Raw genomic sequence first — 15,750 nt, 5'->3', positions numbered from 1 at the left:
GGGGTTGCCGCACCCTGTCACACACAGAGCAGGGCGGATAGGGAGGTTGTGGCCCCGCCCCCTGTCATACACAGAGCCGCAGGGCGATCAGGAGGTTTGGGCACTGCCCCCTGTCACGCTGATCCCAGTGCCAGGAGGCCTCGCGACTCCGCTGATCCCGGTGCTGGGAGGCATATTACCCTTTTACTATATAGGATAGAGGCCTGGTGCACGGGTGGGGGCTGGCTGGTTTGCCCTGAAGGGTGTCCTGGATCAGGGTGGGGGTCCCCACTGGGGTGCCTGGCCAGTCTGGGTGAGGGGCTGAGGGCTGTTTTCAGGCTGGCGGGTGACTGAAGCTCCCAACTGCTCCTTTTTTTCTTTTTTTTTTTTTTTTATTCTGGGCCAGCTTTAGCTCTGAGGCTTGGCTCCAGCTCTGAGGCCTCGGCTGCTGAAAGCAGGTATCTGGTTTGTTTGGGTTCTATAATTGAAACACTGTTTCAACTCCAGCTCTGAGATCCTGGCTGGCTGAAAGCAGGTTTCTGGGGTTTTGTTTAGCTTCTATATTTGTAACAATGTTTCAAACTGCAAGCTCAGAGGCCGGCAGCCGCAGGCGGGGAATGTTGGCTTCCTCCATCACTGGAGCAAGCAAGCCTCCTGTTCGCTTCTAGCTGCCTGGCTGCCGGCCGCCATCTTGGCTGGCAGTTAATTTGCATATCACCCTGATTAGCTAATGGGAAGGGTAGCGGAGGTACGGCTAATTACCATTTTTCTCTATTATTAGATAGGATAATACAGAAGGAAAGAAAAGTGGCACACATTAACAACATTAGCCAGATAGGGATTGTGCCTGGGAGTCTGCTTGCTTTGCCTCCTCATTGACTTTCTGCACTTGAATTGTTAACTTCCTGCAGTGCTCTTCTCAGATGCTGATAGCACTTGGGTCTCTAACTGCCCTAAGGCATTCCCAATAAGCTGGCCCATTGCTTTACAAGAGGGGCCGGGACACAAAGACCCCAGGAGTAAAGGCGCTTCCTCACAGCTCCCTGGATGGCATCTTGGTTCCCCTGGCTTCCCCCACTCCACCCCCCAGGACTTTCCTTCTCTCTGTCTTCTATCCTCACACAGCCTCCCAGTGCCCTGTGGTTAGGCTCATTTAGACGCAGTTGTGCTATTTTTCCAGGAGGAGAGGAGATTTCACTACGCAGCATTCCCCAGCGCAATGTCCCACCGGAATCGGTCCTTCTCTTTCAACCCTCACCCAGGGTATTTGACCCCTTCCATGAAGGTAGGTCGGTTCTGCTGGTTTAGGTACATTGCACGATCGGCTGGTTTCATTTTTCTAAGGCACCTGCAGCGTACTTACCAATGGCTGGGAGACGGTCAAAAGAAGACTCACTAGGACCCACAGAAAATAACCCAAATGCTTAAACAGTGTTTATGTCTGGCTAGGAAGATGATGTGTATTTTTATTTTTTATGGGTGTTTTTTTTTTGTCTTTTCCAAATTTTCTGTAAATAAATGTGTCACTATTAATAGTGGCTTTAACAGTAATTGGTGGTAGGAAGAAGGGTGAGAAGAGCAGGAATCTTCCACTTCTTAACATTTTTTTCCTTATATACTTATGGAATTTGTTACAATAAAAATATTCACCAAATCTCTCATTTGCTATCACAAATCCTAAAAGCTCAAAAAAAAGTCGTATTTTTTAATGGCTCACAGAACAATAAATCTAATATCAGCTGACCTGATATAAGATCACTTATGATTTTTACATATCCTTCTTACTGTGACAAAATGTAAGTTTCACTTCAGAAATAGTCGTGCGTTTGAGGACAAGATGGGTCCAGCCCCAGCTGGGGGTGTTATATGGCCTTTTAAAATCTAAACAAAGGTCTTTGAATTACAAAACATATCTGTCCCCAGGAATTTCAGATAAGAGATTGTGGACGTGTGTTTTTTTAAAACACAAAATAGGTTAGAGGGGAAAATGCTTTGAAAAATAATATGGAAGTTCGTAAATAAAAGCACTGCTCCTCACGGGCACGGATTCGGTTGGGTGGGTCTTACTGACTCTTATAATAATACCTCTTTGGGGCGACGCTAAGAGGCCTGTCCTTTAACACAAACAGAAAAAGAAGATGGAGGACTCGCCCAGCCGAGTGGTCAGCGTGCCCAACCTCGCCTCCTACGCAAAGAACTTTCTGAGCGGTGACCTGAGCTCCAGGATCAACGCCCCGCCAATCACTAAGTCCCCCAGCTTGGACCCAAGCCCCGGGGGTGGCCGGCCTTACAAGCCCACCCCGTCTCTAGACGTGAAAGCGGCCACCAGGTAGGGGCAGGCGCTGTGATCCCGTTTTCCCGGAATAGGAGGAAAACTGGAATTCCGTTCTGGCACCTGTGCAATACCCGGCACTGGGACAGATACAAAGAGCAGCAGGTCAAGCCCTGCCTGGGAAAATGGCAGTCCCGCCAAGTGGAAGATTGTGTAAGGGCAGAGAATGTGCCATTCTTTAGAAGAGGGACTATTTCTGGTACCACATTCCAGGTCACCCCCCCCCCAACACACACCTTTTTTTTCATAGTTAGACAAGAGGCATTGAATCCATTCAGAGGCAAAATTTTTAATTCTGAGCTTTGAAGTTTGCATTTCAGAAAGGGCCACTCCTAAAATGTTCCTTTTCCTAAGGCCCTGCCTACCCGTGGCTGTTTGGGCAAATGCGGCGGCATACATCTCGATGAGTGTTGGACTGCAAGGACCTGCTGGTGGTCAGTCATTGAATGAGGCCAGCCCTTTGTTTCACAGCTAAGGAACCTGAGGCCTGGAGCCCCCAGCACATCCCTGTATTAACTGCTAGAGCCAGCTCCCAGGTTCATCTCGTACTTGTATACCTCTGCTTAAGTCTATCTTCCCATCTATCTATGTAATAAAAGGCTAATATGCAAATCGGCCGAACGGCAGAACAACCGGTCGCTATGACACACACTGACCATGACGGGTCAGACGCTCAATGCAGGAGCTGCCTCCTGGTGGTCAGTGTGCTCCCACAGGGGGAGCGCCGCTCAGCCAGAAGCCCAGCTCACAGCTGGCAAGCACAGCGGCAGTAGTGGGAGCCTCTCCTGCTTCCACGGCAGCACTAAGGATATCTGGCTGACAGCTTAGGCCCACTCCCCACAGATATCAGGCCTAAGCCGTCAGTCAGACATCCCCGAAAGCTCCCGGACTGTGAGAGGGCACGGGCCAGGCTGAAGGACGCCCCCCCCCCCCCCCAGAGTGCACAAATTTTGTGCACCGGGCCTCTAGTATATATATAAAAAGCTAATGTGTTAAGTGTCCGACTGTCCGACCAGTCGCTATGACATGTACTGACCACCAGGGGGCAGACACTCAATGCAAGAACTGCCATTTACAGAGAAACAGCACCATGGACCTGGTGCCCACAAAGCAACACTCAGCTTCTCCCAAGTGGGACACAGGCCCCGCCACACCCTGGAGGGACAGCCCACCAAATCACAGCCGATGCTGCTGAGACCCCAGGGCGCAAAATGTGGCCCACAGCCCAGCCCAGCCTGGGAACAGTCGCTATGGGCACTGAGTAATGACATCACATAGCGCCTGGCTTTTTCTCCCTAGTGACTAGCCTCCTTGGAGTTTCTTCAGCCCAGGAACACGACTTGCTTTATAGCCAGGTGCAAACATTTTACACTTTAACCAAATGTGTATGAAGCATTTTCCAGTGCCTCATCTCATTTGATCCTCACAGAACTCCTGGAGTAGGTAGATAGGAGACTTGGTGGAATCCTTTTTTTTTTTTTTTTTTTCATTAGCTGGAAAACAGAGATTTAGAAAGCTTAGAAACTTGACCTGACTGAAAAGAAGTAAGAAATGGTGGACCTTGAAAATAACTTCAAGTTTTCTCACTGCGCAGAATATAGTCAAACACTGCTGCAGTTAAATATTTCATCCTTTTTTTCTCCCTGCTTGATCTACAATAATAATCTGCTTCATGTTGATATTTACTGCTGTGTTGCTGACAATTACCTGAAAGAGAAGTTGGGGTGCTTCACTGGGCTGGAAAGAGTTTATTAGCTAAACCAGAAAGCAGGTCTAATTAAGCAAGTTTATCTATCTATCTATCTATCTATATACATACACACATATATATATATGTCAGTGCCAATCACATGCGTTTCCATCTGTCATTGTCGATTGTGAATTTGGTTGACATGTCTATTATAGAGAAAGGGCGAATAGCAATATTAAAATATTTCTTCTAATTAATTTCCTTTCAATGTGCACGAATTTGTGCACCAGGGCTCTAGTTGCTGTATATGAAGTTCCAAAATTGCAGATAGAGACCATTCATCCAGTATACACCATACTTGCTTGCTATTTCCCCTTTTCAATTTATGAGGCTAATTTCACAGCCTCATTGTGATGTTGGAACACAGTAGATAACTTTTAAAGAAGCCATAAATTATCATGCTGTGTTGATCAACCATTTCTTTCTTCTTTTTCTTTTGTTCCTGTAGAGAATTTTTATGGGTGTATTTGAACCAAACTGACAACATATGCTAGGGAGCAAGATCTCAAATGCTCCTCTTTTACCGTTTGTTTTTTTTTGGGGGGGGGGAGGGGTTATTTATTAACTAGGGGCCCAGTGCACAAATTCATGCACCTTGAAAGGAACTATGGGCTGCGAGGCTGCATTGGGCACAGGGGTGGGTCTCGGCCCATCCTCCGCACCCCTGCCCGGCCCCTCCTGCGCCGCGGCCCCCGGTCCCATCTGCCGGCAGCCCTCCTCCTGCTGCCACCGCTCCCATGTGCTGACAGTGCTGCCACCGCTCCCACGTGCTGACAGTGCTGGCCCCGCTTGCACCCGCGGATGGTGCGGAGCCCATTGGGGGCTGATGCCAACAGCGGGTGTGAGCAGCGGCTACTGACCCCAATCACCCCTCAGGAGCAGGGGGAGGTGTAGAAGCCCTCAGGGGCGATCGGGGCAGGTAGCCACTGCTCGCACCTGCTGATGGCACTGAGTGATTGGGACCGGTGCAGGGCGCCGGCAGCGGGTACGAGTGGCAGCTTCAGTGCTGGCTGTGGGTGCAAGTGGGGCCGGCGCTGGCAGTGGGTGCGAGCACTGGGTGGGACCATGGCACGTGGAAGCAAAGAATTTTCAGTAACCACCAGAGGCTCACTCTGATGACAGCGACCGGTGCTCCGCCTTGGTCTGGCCTTCCGCTCACCTGCTCCACCATCACGCCGCAGCCAACGCCCACCATGTTCCACGCTCTGCTGCCTGCTGCTGCCCACCATGTTCTGTGTGCGCCCCCTGGTGGTCAGCACACATCATAGCGACTGGTTGTTCAGTTGTTTGATTGTTCGGTTGTTCCACTGTTCAATCTATTTGTATAGTAGGGTTTTATATATGTAGATTTGTGCCTGGAATAAATGTTGCAAATATGCCTCATGATCTTAAGTGAAACAATGGAGAACCTTTGGTTTTCAAATCTGGAATTAGACATTCCCTTCACAGCTGGTTTCCAGATGCTAATGTTGGACAGTCATGTTCCAGCACTTTTTGAAGAGCAAAGAAGCAGTTATCTTCCCCTGAAATGATGGTGGGGTATTAAGATGTTTTCTGAGTAATTTTCAAAACCGCAAAACCATCTAATCCTTTTTGTTGTTTTTTGTTTAGGACACAAGATGGTGAAACAGCCCAACCCAAAGAAGTCCAGCAGAAACAGGGCTCTGCCCACCAGGAATGGTTCACCAAGTACTTTTCTTTCTAAAGTGATCCTTGGGATCCATCACAGAAAGGACATTTGAAAAAAATTTTCTTTTAAAACATCTGACTGAGGGAATGAACTAAAAAATCAATCAACCAAATAACCTGCTTTGTAATATGATTTGCACCCAATAGCTAAACAAATTTCGGCACTGACATTTCATACTGTTTCATTGTGGCACCGGTTCATTAAAGATCCTTGACGTTAGGGTAAAAGGAACCCGTGTTACCCGAGAACATCATAGGAAAATGTTAATGTTACTGATGACCTGCCTGTAGTATTTCATGTCCATAGCTTGCGCTCCGCTTTGTGGTTTCCGAGGTCTACTTTTAAAGGGATTTCATTTCCGAGGATGCAACTCAAATCCACTTGAAAAGTGTTTCTATGTAAGTGATATAATTTAAGATGCACATCTAACCTCATTAAGAAGAGGAATAAAACAAAGTTCCGAATAACCAGGAAAGCCAATTAAAACACAAAACAAGCAAATCGGAGCTACTAGGACTGAACAGCCACAGACCTTGACACTTGGATTTCCTAATTCTGGACGTGAAGTAGCTAATAGAGGGGATAACACCTACCTCAAAATGGGGCTTTATGAGGATTAAGCAACATAATATGGCAGTGATCCCGATCACGAATTCGAATTAAGCACTGCCAGGATTTGTGAATAACTGAGCCCCGCCCCGTCATACCTCTGTTTCAATCTGCGATGCCAACTTGGCCATTTGTGAAGGTTTCTAGATTATCTGTCCTTTCAAGTCAAAGATCTACTGAACCTCTGGTCTCTGGGTTTGGGCCATTTGCCTCATGATGCATTGCGTCCCCGTTGCATGGATGCTTGGTAGGTTAAAGGGGACAGGTAGTGGCCATCCACGGTGCTGACCTGCTCAGCCCACACTGAACTGTCGGACCCTCTGAAGGAGTAGTGTGATTTGACAAAACTTAATACATCTTTTAATGGGCAAAATGTATTCTCAATCCTCTGGTGCTGGCCCAGCAAGGTGGCCCATGAACAGTTGTTTATTCTATGCACTGTCAAATCTTTGCTCTTTGAATAAAACTTTAAACAACTGGGCGATAAAAATGGTTATAACTTGTATTGATTTTCCAAAAGAAGGGTGAAATGTGATGAAGACTGAACTTGGAAATGGAAAGTTCACATTGACCTCAATCGGATCATCTTCAAATAAAAAGTGGCCTCTTACATACTTATGTCCTTTTGAGAGAAATGCATTACATCTCAAAACTCCTAATTTAAAGGTAAATTTACTATCTTACCAAATCACATGGCCCCAATAAGATAATTTTTTAACTGCAAATACCATACCTGTAACGTACCGTATTATTTTTCAGTATCAATATATTGTAGTTGTCTTTTGCTTCCTGCTCAGAGTGAGCATTGTAGGACTTTGTATCTTGTTTTAAAGACTGCACACAATTCTACTTTTGTTGATTGAAACCTTTTCCCACCCTGCAGCTCCTGATGACTAGCAAAGCAGGCTTCCCTTCATTCTGCTGTCCCATACCTTGGCGTTAACACCTGCTGCAGGGACAGGATTGTACTCAAGACTCTGCATCTGTTTGGACTCCTTTCTTGTTGCAGGTGAGTGAAAAAGATTTGTTAAATTTCTAGATCCTACCCAATCATTACATATGTGTTAACTAAGTCTTTGCATGCTTCTATCATCATGGGAGTGAGGAGACAAGGGAACTCCCAGCTGATGGCTTATTTCTCATTGAAGGAGGGATTTCTATGTTCATCAACCAACCAGCAAGATGCCATTAAAAGGAAAATGATATTTACAAACAGAGAAGATTGAAAAATTATTTATGTGCTAGAAATTTTTTGAATTTAATAAAAAATGGCAATAACTGATACATACATTAATTCAAAGTCTTTTCACTAAGCACCAAGGAGGACAGTTCCTGAACTTTTCACCAAGAACCGCTTTATTACTGAAAGATGCCTAAATCAGTTTAATTTGGTTTTTAATGAAGAAATCCAAAGCTGCCAATCAGAGCTTCTAATCAGCATGAGATGGCCAGGTTAACAACCCTGAAGTCATGTTATCTGAGAAAAAAATTTTTTAAAAAGTTTTAACTCACACATGTTCAGTGAGGGGACTAAGTGGCCTCAGGCTGTATACCATACACGCACAAACAACAATGGGTAGCAAGTACTATGTAGAAGAGATAATACATGATCTCTCTATGTTCAGAGGAAAATAATGCCTAATTCTCATGAGGGGCACAGAGACACATACAAATTACTAACCCTCGAGGGAGATCAAGCAAGGCTGATAGGAGACAGGAAGTGCTGTGTCCTGAGGGGCGGGGGGCAGCAGGGAGGGCATTTCGAGGCTTCAGGGAGCATCCAGGCACCACGAGCAGATGTCAGTGCTTACGGGAGGGGCCTTCAAGGCTGGAGAAAACAAAACAAGTCAAGATACCGAGCCCCAGAGGCAGTGCCTGTTCAGGAGACAGCGGTGCTTGTTTGGGGTAAGGGGATGTAATCTAGCCAGACCTAAACAACCAAGAAAGGAGCCTCGTTCAGGGACAGGCAGACACAGCACCCGGCGGTGTTTCTCAGCAGCAGCATCTCCATAATCGTGTTGGCCCGTGTGACCACCGAGAGGGTAAAGCACCTTCCCAAGTGCTGAGGCTCCACATGCTCTCTGTGGAGAGGAAGTCACCGAGGGTCAACCTGCAGGCCGCTCCCCACCCTGAGGCCCTGTCCCCTGGAATCACCACCACCCATTAGCAAGAACCTTCCTTAATGGGAAATTTCTGCTCCACAAAAGCAAGACACAAACAACACAAGCAAACAAAACTCAAAACAAAGAGACTAACCCTCACACTTCACCTCTGCCCGAGGCGTGCTAGTGGGAACGGGTCTGCTATTTAGACTGATGCTTCACTGCACAATGTGACAAAATTTACATATCACTGCTCCTCCTGCAGCCTCCCAACCCAAAAAAGCAAGCATCACACAAAATATAAACTTACCACAAATAAAAGTCAACATCAACTTAAGGATCCTACTATAATATCACTGCACTAACCTAAGCTATGACAATCCTCTTCCAAGTATTTACAAAAGATCTCATTCTGAGAGCTCTGGATGTATTACAAACATTGCTGTATTAGATTCCTCTTCTTGAGGTAGTTCAAAGTCTAGAAACGTGGCAAATTTACATATTTGTACCTTACTGCCACTGGGGGTTAATTAAGATAAAAGGCCTACAACCCAAATCCTCATCCTTTGATTCACAGATCAGACCAGTTTTTCCCTCATGATACAAACTAATCTAAAACTGAAAACACAAACAGATTAAAAGTTACACAAACATTTAAAAAATAAAACAAGCAGAAAAAAGCAACATAGAAAGGAATGTTAGTGGCATCACACTAACAGTCTAAATTTTGTTAAAAACACGAATATTTACCTTGGTTTACCAAAGCTACACATTTTATAAAGTAATAATAAAGTAAGAGCTTATAAAAAACAGGAACATTTTAGGTGGGAGCATGCAACTGAGATGTCTCGTTCTCTGGCAGAGTTCTTCCAAAATGTCATGCCACCGAGAGCGACCCTTTCCTGCGGCTTTCCCTCAGTTCTGCTTCATAGGCGCGGGGATGTTGGCAGACGCCTGCTCGAGGTAGGCCAGGGAGCCCTGCGGGAGGTCGGCGGGCTTCTTGTGCTGCCCGTTGATGTCCTCCAGCACCTGCTGCCAATGCCGCAGCTTGGTCAGGTGCTTCTGGACCAGGGCGTCTTTCCGCTGCAGCTCGTTCCGCAGCTCCGAGACATCCTGCAAGTGAAGGTGACGAAGTCAGAGCAACCTCGTGAGAAGCAAATGCAGTCCCTGAATAATTAAGAGCACTAAGAAGTAAATTCAAAACAGAAAATCCATTAAACCACACCACGCCCAATCATTACTCTGCTTGGCTCCACTATTTGAATAACCCAAAGCAACTCTTCCAATGGCAAATGTCTGCCTAACATGGAGAGTTTTTATTCTTAATCCATTTTCTTTTAATAAGTAATTCCCAAGTTATAATATTCCGAAGTATCAAAGAGCAGCCAAAAAGAAACCAGTCTCTTCCCCACCCTGGTCCCAGGGAGTCAATATCTCTGTCCAAAGGCTACTGCTGAGAACCTGAAAGACAGTGAGAATCTGAAACACATGGTAACAACCGTTTAAAAGAGTCCACAATCGCTGTTCTAACATTTCATATTAGGAAGTGTTGAGAGCTCATTTTCAAAAGTTTTTTTAGTGAATACCAGCATTGTAATTCTTTATCAAGAGATACAGATAGTAACAGGAGACTGTTACTTACACCTATTCAACTACGATTGAACACCCCTATGTTACTACTGAAGTATTCAAATCAGGAACTGATCTGACGTAATGAACTATGAGAGTATCACCTCATCATTCACCTTCTCAACAGGGATATCACTGAATAAAAATATTTTAATTGGTCAGCTTGTGGAAGTAGTTACTTCAAACACTGCCCACAAATCGTTCATCTCAATTTAGTGTTTCTCATTAGAGGCACCACTGGCCGTCTGGGCGGACGATTCTTCCCTCTTCCACACTGCAGGGGGCAGGTCCTGGCCCAACACAGGAAATGCCACTGCAGCTCTCAGTCATCCTGGCAACCCCAACACACTTCAAATGTCCCCGCTTCACACGACTGAGATAATGAAGTCCTGAGCTTGGAGGAGCCTGGGCCGGAACACTAATTTGGGGTTCCTTGGACAAAGCTGGATGAAGCCCTTCCTGTGTATGGGCACCTGGGGATGCACAGATCACAGCTCCTGTCCAAAGTGAGTTCCATGACTGGCTTTTCAACCTTTTCAAGCAGCAGTCCCTTTCCTTTAAGAAACATCTTCCATGACAGCCAGCATATGAAAATGCTGTTTGAAGCCCTGATTCCCCCACCCCCTTTCCTCCACTACTTGTCCAAGTTGTCATGAACACTGACATCTAGCAACATTTGTCCTCAATCTGTAAAGACCTACGATAGCTAATGGAAAAGGGTTTTCATTTAAAGCAGAGACGGAACCCTGACAACATGTGCTCTTTCGAAAGGTGAGGAGATAACGGAGCTCATACCTCTTTGATAACCTGCTCTGGCTTCTGGACAGATAACTGCAATCTTTTTTGTAGAAAAAAACATTCTGTTTGTCTTGCAATGTCCAGAAATTTCTGGATACACTGATCAACACCTTAAAAAAACACACAAAATATTAAATTAAAAAAAATATTCGACACAAAAATCTCCCTCATACATGAACAGTCAGAATATCAAAACATCACCTTCTCATAGATGTAATCTGGGATTTTAAATTTGGCCAGATCAATGATACTGACCCCCAGCCTTCCATGTGTTAGCCAATATTAAATAGCAGATAATTTTTATTTTTATCAGGTGAATAAGAGACCTACTACAGCACACTTCTTCTGAAGAAAAACAATCCAGAGTTCCAGCAAGAAGCATGATTCCAGTTAAAACCTAATATGTAAAATCTAGTACAAAGAAACCAGAACCACTGGTCACCTCTGAGGACAGGACTTGGGCGAGGAGGAAGCACAAGAGACTGTTACTTACACCTATTCAAAAACTAAACAAAACTTACTTTAAAAGCAGTACACACTATTGGTCTTTGTCCTCATGCCGCTATGAAAAGGTTCATCGTGAATGGTTCATCATGAATGACAAGATGTCAATTAATAAACTGAACAGAGAACCAGCAGTATACGAGCAATTTGCATAAGTCTTCTTCCCCAGAACAGTTCTCTGGGGGTACCAGCAGGACTGAAACGCATCAAGTGTAAAATCAGCCAGCAGGACCAGGTCTAAAAAGAGGGCATGCTCACCAGTTCGGATTTCCTCCTGATCCGTGCCATTGACATAGTCCTGACTCACCAGAGAAGCAAAGCAAGCCTGTGTGACCAAAACATATCACAGAAGAAAAAAAAATGTCATTTGCACATCAAAAACCCTACTGTAGGGTAAGATACGGCTCCTCCTGAAGTCATTCAATGAGCTGATAGCATCTGGTTCGCACACCAGACAAGACATTGTGCCAATGAAGACACGTGGTAAACTGACGCCATTGGGCCCAGGGAGGAAGGGCCAGCGGAGGAGGCGGCTGGAATCGGTCGGCACCCCATCCGGTCTCCCTCCTGCCCCGCGCTGCTCTCCCCACTCTCTCACTCCACACCAGGGCCCGGAACCCGATTCCAGTCCTGCCCACGGCTGCTCCCTCCGATGCGCACAGGACCCGCACCACCCACTCAGGACTCGGGTAAACCACCACCTCCTGGGACAGGCCCGCTCCCTCTACTCTTCTATCACCAAGCCCCGCTGTCCTGTTTTCCACGGCCATTCATCCCTGCTTTCAGTCCATATTAGCTGCCCCCTACGAGTGAACTGCCTGCCGTGTTCACCATGTGCAGGGATTCTGCTCGGCACGAAGTGGGTGCTCAATAAACACAAGCTAATGACCCACTGGAGGGCTCAAGAGAAGAGCCAGGTTGGCGTCAGGGGGAAAAACAAGCCCCAGCCCTAACCAGTTTGGCTCAGTGGATAGAGCGTCGGCCTGCGGACTGAAGGGTCCCAGGTTCGATTCCCGCCAAGGGCATGTACCTTGGTTGTGGGCACATCCCCAGAAGGGAGTGTGCAGGAGGCAGCTGATCGATGTTTCTAACTATCTCTCCCCTTCCTCTCTGTAAAAAGCCAATAAAGTATTTTTAAAAAAACAAAAAAACCACAAGCTAATGACCCACTAGAGGGCCCAAGAGAAGAGCCAGGTTGGCGTCAGGGGGAAAACAAGCCCCAAAGAGGGAGTCCTCCCTACAGGGACCAGGATCCAGGTGTGTGTGTGACTCAGCCGGGGAGTTCTGTCCACTCAGAGGCCTAACACCGCCGCGGGGCCAGAAAGAGGACGGGATGGGGGTGAGGGGCAGAAAGGAACCCCCAAACCCCAGGAGAGCAGGGCCCCGCCAGCACGAAGCACGCGCACCTGGCAGGAGGCAGGTGGACCTGGGCCCAGACTGAGGCCACGGACGAGATGGGAGGGCCCTTCTGCCTGCAGGTGCCACCATTTGATTTAACGGAGAAAAATCACAATATCCCCCCAGGCAATTCCCTGTAGCCGTTCAGTAAATCAGAAAAAGACCCCCTGTCCTGTGGGACATTCTGAATGAGGACTCCTGTTGGAGTTGGGGCTCCAGGGTACTCCTTGGGCCCGACTCCCGTTTGGGGTCATCTCTGCCGGGGCCCCTCCCTCCTTCACCCCCAGCTGCCCTGCCTCCCCGACCCGGGCATCGAGCTCCGCACACCTTTAAAATCAGCCCGTTTCAGGTCAAGGGCCCCACGACTGCAGCGTCGCTGCGAGGTGGAGCCCAGCGGGAAGGGCGCAGGACGCGGCGGGGTAACGGTGCGCCCCCGGGAGGGCGGGCCGGTGCCACACACGCCGGGGTGCGGGGAAGGGCGCTCAGGGGAGAGGGAACCGGGCGGGGCGGGCCAGCCGGTGGGAACCTGGAAGGGCCCTGACGTTGGGGACGGGCAGGCTTCAAGCCCACGTGCCCCCAGAAACGGCTCGTTCGCGCGTCTCCGCCAGCTGCCCCGAGTGGAACACGGGCCCCCACTCACTGTGGAGGCGAAAGCAAGTGACATACAGTCTCGGAACCAGTCTCCCCGATTGTAAGCGGGGTGCAGGGACCGCGGATGGAGATGACCTGCGCATGCGCAGCTTACATTTCAGGCACGGAGGGAGGATGGGAACATAGACGCCCCCCGCCCCCACGGCTCCTTTTACCTCGAAAGATGACTCCAACTCATCCACCAAGGTACTCGGAGAAGATCTGGGAACGCCTGGCGCGGCCTGAAGAAGCGAGGCCTGGCCCGGGAGGCCCGGCGGCGGGGGCGGGGCACCGGGTGGCTGACCGGAGAACATACCTCCCAGCGGAGCCGCCATTTCTGAAATGGCCGGAAGAGGCCTATTGCGCCTGCGCAGCAGCTGGGCCGCGAATCACGTGATGCCCCCGATCACGTGGCAGTCCCCGGCGCCGGCAGTTGTTGGTTGGGTCAGGGAAACGGGCTGTTGCGGGTTGGTCTCCTCTTCCTTCCCCGGGCGCCGGATGTCTGGCTTTTTTTTTTTTTCTCTTGAGAATCGAGGGCTTTGGCCGCATTTGACACAGCTTGTGGAGAAGAGAATCCGTTCGTTGGACTGAGCTCTCCCGCGGGAATCACGATGCTGCGGGGCGGGGCCGGACTTTGTCCTTAAACTTGGAGTAACTTTGGCCAAGAGTCTAGGGCAGTGGTTCTCAACCTCCCTAATGCAGTTCCCTTTAATACAGTTCCTCATGTTGTGGTGACCCCCAACCATAAATTTATTTTCGTTACTACTTCATCACTGTAATTTTGCTACTGTTATGAATCGTAATGTAAATATCTGATATGCAGGATGTATTTTCATGTTACAAATTGAACATAAAGCATAGTGATTAATCACAAAAACTATGTAATTATATATGTGTTTTCTGATGGTCTTAGGCGACCCCTGTGAAAGGGTCGTTTGACCCTCAAAGGGGTCGTGACCCACAGGTTGAGAACCACTGGTCTATGGGCTCTGTTTACCTGCTGTAAACAGCTGGAGGTACCCATTCCTTCCACAAATATTTACCGAGAGCTTGCTGTGCACCAGCTACTAATCCAGCCACCGTGGATATAATGAGGACAGTTCCTTCTGGGGAGAGAGACAGGTAACAAAAATGACTAACATTGTTGAGGTTCCCTATCTATGTGCCTGGCACTGTTCCGTTAGATCATTATTGTGACACCAGAGAGAAAGTCACTGTGCTACTATTTTAATAACCTGCTTTCAACAGCTGTTTATTCATTTTTTCAGAAGGTAAATATATTTTTATTGTTTAATTTTAGTTATATATGTGATCATACAACACATTTATTGAGCCCTCCATGTCCTAGGTACCATTTGATGATCTGCGTGTTATAGCGATCACTCCAAGTCTCTGCCCTTGTGGAGTTTACTATTGTTTTTGTGGGAGATATATATATATATATATATATATATATCTATATAGATATAGATATATATATATATCATGTAGAGATAAATGCTGAGGCAAAAAATGTATCCTGGCCAGGAGATGGCTAGTGATGGATTTGAGATAGGTGGTTGGAAAAGGCTACTCCAGGGAGAAGTGGACTGTTGGCAAAATTCAGCCAGGAAAGTTTCTAGACAGAGGGGTCCCTGAAGAAGGAACCTGCCTGGCATATTGAAGGAATCACAGAAAAGCCAGCAGGGCCAGAGTGAGTGAGGCAGGGCAGAAATGGTCAGAGACAGGGGCTTCCCTTTGCCAATCAGCCTCAGGTCAGAGGTCATCTTCCTAGCCTCAGTCTTAGACCCACACTCTCAGACACTTTACCGTTACACATCATCTGCAATTACTTGTGTGTTTTCTTCTTCATTGACTAAGCTGCCGTACACACACACACACACACACACACACACACACACACCAACTGGAATGCAAGCGCCATGAAATCAGGGCCTGCCTATCTTCACATGTATTCCCAACACCTAGAACTGTGTCTGGCATAAAATAGACATAAATAAATATTTGTTGATTGAATGAACAAAAATAAAATGCCAGGAGGGAACCAGTCTACTTCAGCAGTTTTCAGTCTTTTTGGATCTCAGGATCCTTTTCTTTACATTCCAAAATTTTATTGGGGACTCGAAATGTTTTTGCTTATATGGATGATGTCGGCCAATATTTACCTATTCAAATTGAGAATTGGTAAAATATTTACCTATTAAAACTAAGAATTAAAAATTTTATTTAAAAACATCACATATTAACATAAATATTTTTTAAAATATATTTTTATTGATTTCAGAGAGGAAGGGAGAGGGAGAGATAGAAATATCAGTGATGAGAGAAT

General features: G+C 47.1%; 2 protein-coding genes across 3 annotated transcripts in view; one reads left to right on the top strand and one right to left on the bottom strand.

Annotated features, from left to right (window-relative positions):
• Positions 1 to 6,850, top strand: part of FAM184B (family with sequence similarity 184 member B) — a 65,966-nt gene extending 59,116 nt beyond the window's left edge. The window contains 3 exon segments of the mRNA XM_023759093.1: positions 1,160 to 1,264; positions 2,109 to 2,308; positions 5,673 to 6,850. Coding sequence (XP_023614861.1) covers positions 1,160 to 1,264; positions 2,109 to 2,308; positions 5,673 to 5,766 — 399 coding nt within the window. The 3' untranslated portion in view covers positions 5,767 to 6,850.
• A 728-nt stretch (positions 6,851 to 7,578) lies between these two features.
• On the bottom strand, positions 7,579 to 13,777 carry MED28 (mediator complex subunit 28). 2 transcript variants are annotated; one of them, XR_002830790.1, is made up of 5 exons: positions 13,598 to 13,777; positions 11,652 to 11,718; positions 10,887 to 10,999; positions 8,042 to 9,575; positions 7,579 to 7,837 (listed from the first exon to the last, which is right to left on the bottom strand). XR_002830790.1 is itself a non-coding variant. In XM_006094989.3 (4 exons), the coding sequence occupies exons 1-4, from the start codon at positions 13,754 to 13,756 to the stop codon at positions 9,378 to 9,380; spliced, it is 537 nt and encodes a 178-aa protein (XP_006095051.1). In that variant the 5' UTR covers positions 13,757 to 13,777; the 3' UTR covers positions 7,579 to 9,377. The 2 variants fall into 2 exon arrangements, 1 of the variants encoding a protein (XP_006095051.1); XM_006094989.3 differs by having other exon boundaries at positions 7,579 to 9,575.
• Between the last annotated feature and the right edge of the window lie 1,973 nt (positions 13,778 to 15,750).

This window comes from Myotis lucifugus, unplaced genomic scaffold (genome assembly GCF_000147115.1).
Source record: "Myotis lucifugus unplaced genomic scaffold, Myoluc2.0 scaffold_147, whole genome shotgun sequence".
Classification (NCBI taxonomy): domain Eukaryota; kingdom Metazoa; phylum Chordata; class Mammalia; order Chiroptera; family Vespertilionidae; genus Myotis; species Myotis lucifugus.
Note: the sequence above shows the minus strand (reverse complement) of the source record. Positions and strands in the feature narration are given on the sequence as shown.

Coding starts and splice junctions, on each gene's coding strand:
- MED28 (XM_006094989.3), bottom strand. CDS start 13,756: ATGGCGGCTCCGCTGGGAGGTATGTTCTCCGGTCAGCCACCCGGTGCC. Junction 11,719..13,597: donor AGTTGGAGTCATCTTTCGAG/GTAAAAGGAGCC, acceptor TTGGTCACACAG/GCTTGCTTTGCTTCTCTGGT. Junction 11,000..11,651: donor TCAGGAGGAAATCCGAACTG/GTGAGCATGCCC, acceptor TGTTTTTTTAAG/GTGTTGATCAGTGTATCCAG.